At 58.3% G+C, this 2,745-nt stretch overlaps 1 protein-coding gene across 1 annotated transcript in view; it reads right to left on the bottom strand.

The window, feature by feature from the left end:
• Positions 1 to 787: 787 nt before the first annotated feature.
• The window catches only part of SEMA4D (semaphorin 4D), a gene marked incomplete at its 5' end in the record, with an annotated part of 46,503 nt that continues 44,545 nt past the window's right edge, over positions 788 to 2,745 (bottom strand). Inside the window, one exon of the mRNA XM_027774136.1 lies at positions 788 to 2,733. Within this exon, the coding sequence (XP_027629937.1) occupies positions 2,183 to 2,733 (551 nt within the window). The remainder of the gene's footprint in view (positions 2,734 to 2,745) is intronic.

Raw genomic sequence — 2,745 nt, 5'->3', positions numbered from 1 at the left:
GCAATCCTATACACCCCGGGTGGGCAAACTGGCCCCTGGGCCACATCCGGCCTGTACCAGACCCGGCCCTGCCCACTCACGTGGCCCGCCTCCGTCAGTCTGTATGGAAGCGGTGTTGTTGGGTCCCCGGGGCTGTGAGCCTCGAACAGCACGAGGGCCTCGACGGGTGAGTCGCTCCGTAGTGAAAATACAACGGGCCATGAGAAAGGGCGTGGGCGCCAGGCTCGAGCCACTCATTTTGGTGCCAAACAGTCTGAAACCTGCCCAGTTTTGTCATAACCCCGTTTGGCACAGACTCCGAAGACACCCTAGCTTGGTGACAGAGAAAGCTGAGAAGAGGGAAGGAAGGCGGAGTGAGCGCCGTGGACTAGGACGAGGCCCAGCCACGGCTCGAAGAGGAGACGGACAGACGGGGCGCACACGTGGCATGTCCCTCACTCACCTGTGGCCAGGCAGAAGAGGTGAAAGGTCCCCAGGGCCTGCACATGCTGCTCCTGGTCACTCAGAAGGGGGGGCAGCAAGGAGACCCGCGAGCTGCTGTCTGGCCCCAAGCCCGAGGCCGGCCGGGGGCTCCAGGAAGAGGAGGACGAGTCAGGGCCCGGACAGGACAGGGAGGAGGAGCCGGGAGAAGGGAAAGGCTTAGGAGATGAGGCTGCGAGACAGAAAAGACAGGCACTGAGGACAGTCATCAGGGACACGCTGCACACAGAGGAAGCAGTGCGGGGACAGGAGGGGGCCCGGCCGCCCACCCACACGGCCGCCTCGGAAAGCGAACATCCTGCCCGAGTCACGGAGAGGCTGCGTGTTTATTCTAGAACTTTCCAAATGTATACAATTCAAAATAGAAAAATAAAAACACAGTCAATCTGACAAAACACCAATGTTTACACCCAAACAGTCAACTCAAGAGTCATGCTGGACGAGAGGCTGTCCACACAGGCACACGAGGCGGTCTACACAGGCACACGAAGGTCCAGGGTTTATTGCTCTTTGCCACAGAAGGGAAGTCTCCTCCGAGGGGTATTTACAGAGCTGGGAGTTGGCGTGTGGGACAAAAGAAGGAGGTGGCACGGCCTGGACGTCTTCACACAGTGGCGGTGGCGCGGGCGAGGAGTGGCCGAGGGCTGGGCGCCGCAGTCACGGCCCACAGCCGGCACCGTCCGGGCCGCCCAGTTCTCGTGGTGGCAGAGAGCCCGAGGTCAAAAGGAAGTCCAGGCGGACAGTGGGTGTGAGACGGAAGTAGAGAGAGAAAGGAGATGTTCAGAGAACCCAGGACGCCCCGGGGGAGGCTCCGTCTGTCTGGACAGGTGGTTCCGACCAGCTGCGGTGGACATCGATTGGAAACGAGCCTCGTCGGAGCTCTGCGCCAGCCCTGTCTCCACCCAGAGCCCCCGGGGCTACTGCCTGCACTTGAACCCCCCTTGTGGATGTGGGACAGGCCTCTTCTTCAAGAGCGTAAAAAGCGAAAGAAATGAAAAAAAAAAAAAAAAACCTCGGAAAATGATGCGTCCCTCACAGAATGAAGTTAAAAACCAAAAAAGTGAGTGGGTTCAAGAGACAGTTCACGTCTGTCTCAAAGCCAAAAGGACGCACCGAGAAAGAACGCAAAAGTTCATCCCTGAGAATCTTACGCAACATAAGCCGTATTTTATCCCAACATATAACAAAACCTGGAAGATAGACATCTTCTTCTAAATATTAAAACATTTGCTCCAGTAAGAATAATAATAAAAAAAAAATGACCTAAGACATGAACACAATCAAAGCAAAACCCTAAAAAATAATTAACTGGAAGAAAAGGTTCGTGCCAATCTGGACAACGGGCGGTAAGTTACCAATCTGATAAACTAAAACGTCATTTCCAATCTGGAATTAAATTATCTTTTAGTGACTGCCATGAGGAGGGGAAGTGGGAGGGACACTTCTCAGCCACGGAAGTCACGCCAACCTCCCCCACCCAGAAAGGGCTCAGTGACACGCCGCCGCCCGCAGGGACTTCTGGAAGCGCTCCGACCGAAGGACAAAGAGGCCAAGTCACAGGCTCCGCCCTGGAGGAGACAGGGCTGCGGCTTGCTTGCGCTGGGCGGCCCTGCTGGGCTGCGGGACACCCGGCCGCTGGATGGGAAGCCGCAACCTCCGCACGCGGCCCTCGCAGCCCAGGCCCCAGTGCGGCACGGTGGCCTCAGTCCCCATCTGCATCCGAGTCGGCGAACTTCAGCTCACACTTGACGTCAAACGGCTTGTCCCTGGTGGGGAGGTCATCGAGCCTCTGCGAGTCCTCCCTGTCCGTGGGGACCTTGCTGGCGATGGTGTCCTGCTCCGTCTCGTAGCCCGTGTCCAGGGCGGGCCTCGGCTGCTCGCCGTCTTGCTGCGAGAAGCTGGCCGGCTCCACCAGGGTCTCCTTCACCACCTGCTCGCAGTCGGAGAAGTCCGCCTTGGACTTCTTGCCCAGCAGCAGGGCCGAGCGGAGCTTCAAGCACTGGCCGGGCAGGTAGCCCTTGTAGCAGTTGTAGCAGAAGAGGCAGAGCGAGAGGACGAAGAAGAGGAGGAAGAGGGACATGAGCAGGCGGTTGTCGCTGGACTTGAGATACATGGTTTTCTCCGCGTGGAGCTCGGGGACCGTGTTGAAGACAATCTCCGGTTTGCAGGATGTGCTGGTGGGCGCAGGTTTTGGCGAAGGGGTGACAGCCCCAGGAGAGGTGGCTCGCACGGCTGTGGCTGGGGGAGAGGACCCTTGGGGGGAGG

This window comes from Tupaia chinensis, unplaced genomic scaffold, assembly GCF_000334495.1.
Source record: "Tupaia chinensis unplaced genomic scaffold, TupChi_1.0 Scaffold000404_1, whole genome shotgun sequence".
NCBI classification, from domain to species: Eukaryota; Metazoa; Chordata; class Mammalia; order Scandentia; family Tupaiidae; genus Tupaia; species Tupaia belangeri.
Note: the sequence above shows the minus strand (reverse complement) of the source record. Positions and strands in the feature narration are given on the sequence as shown.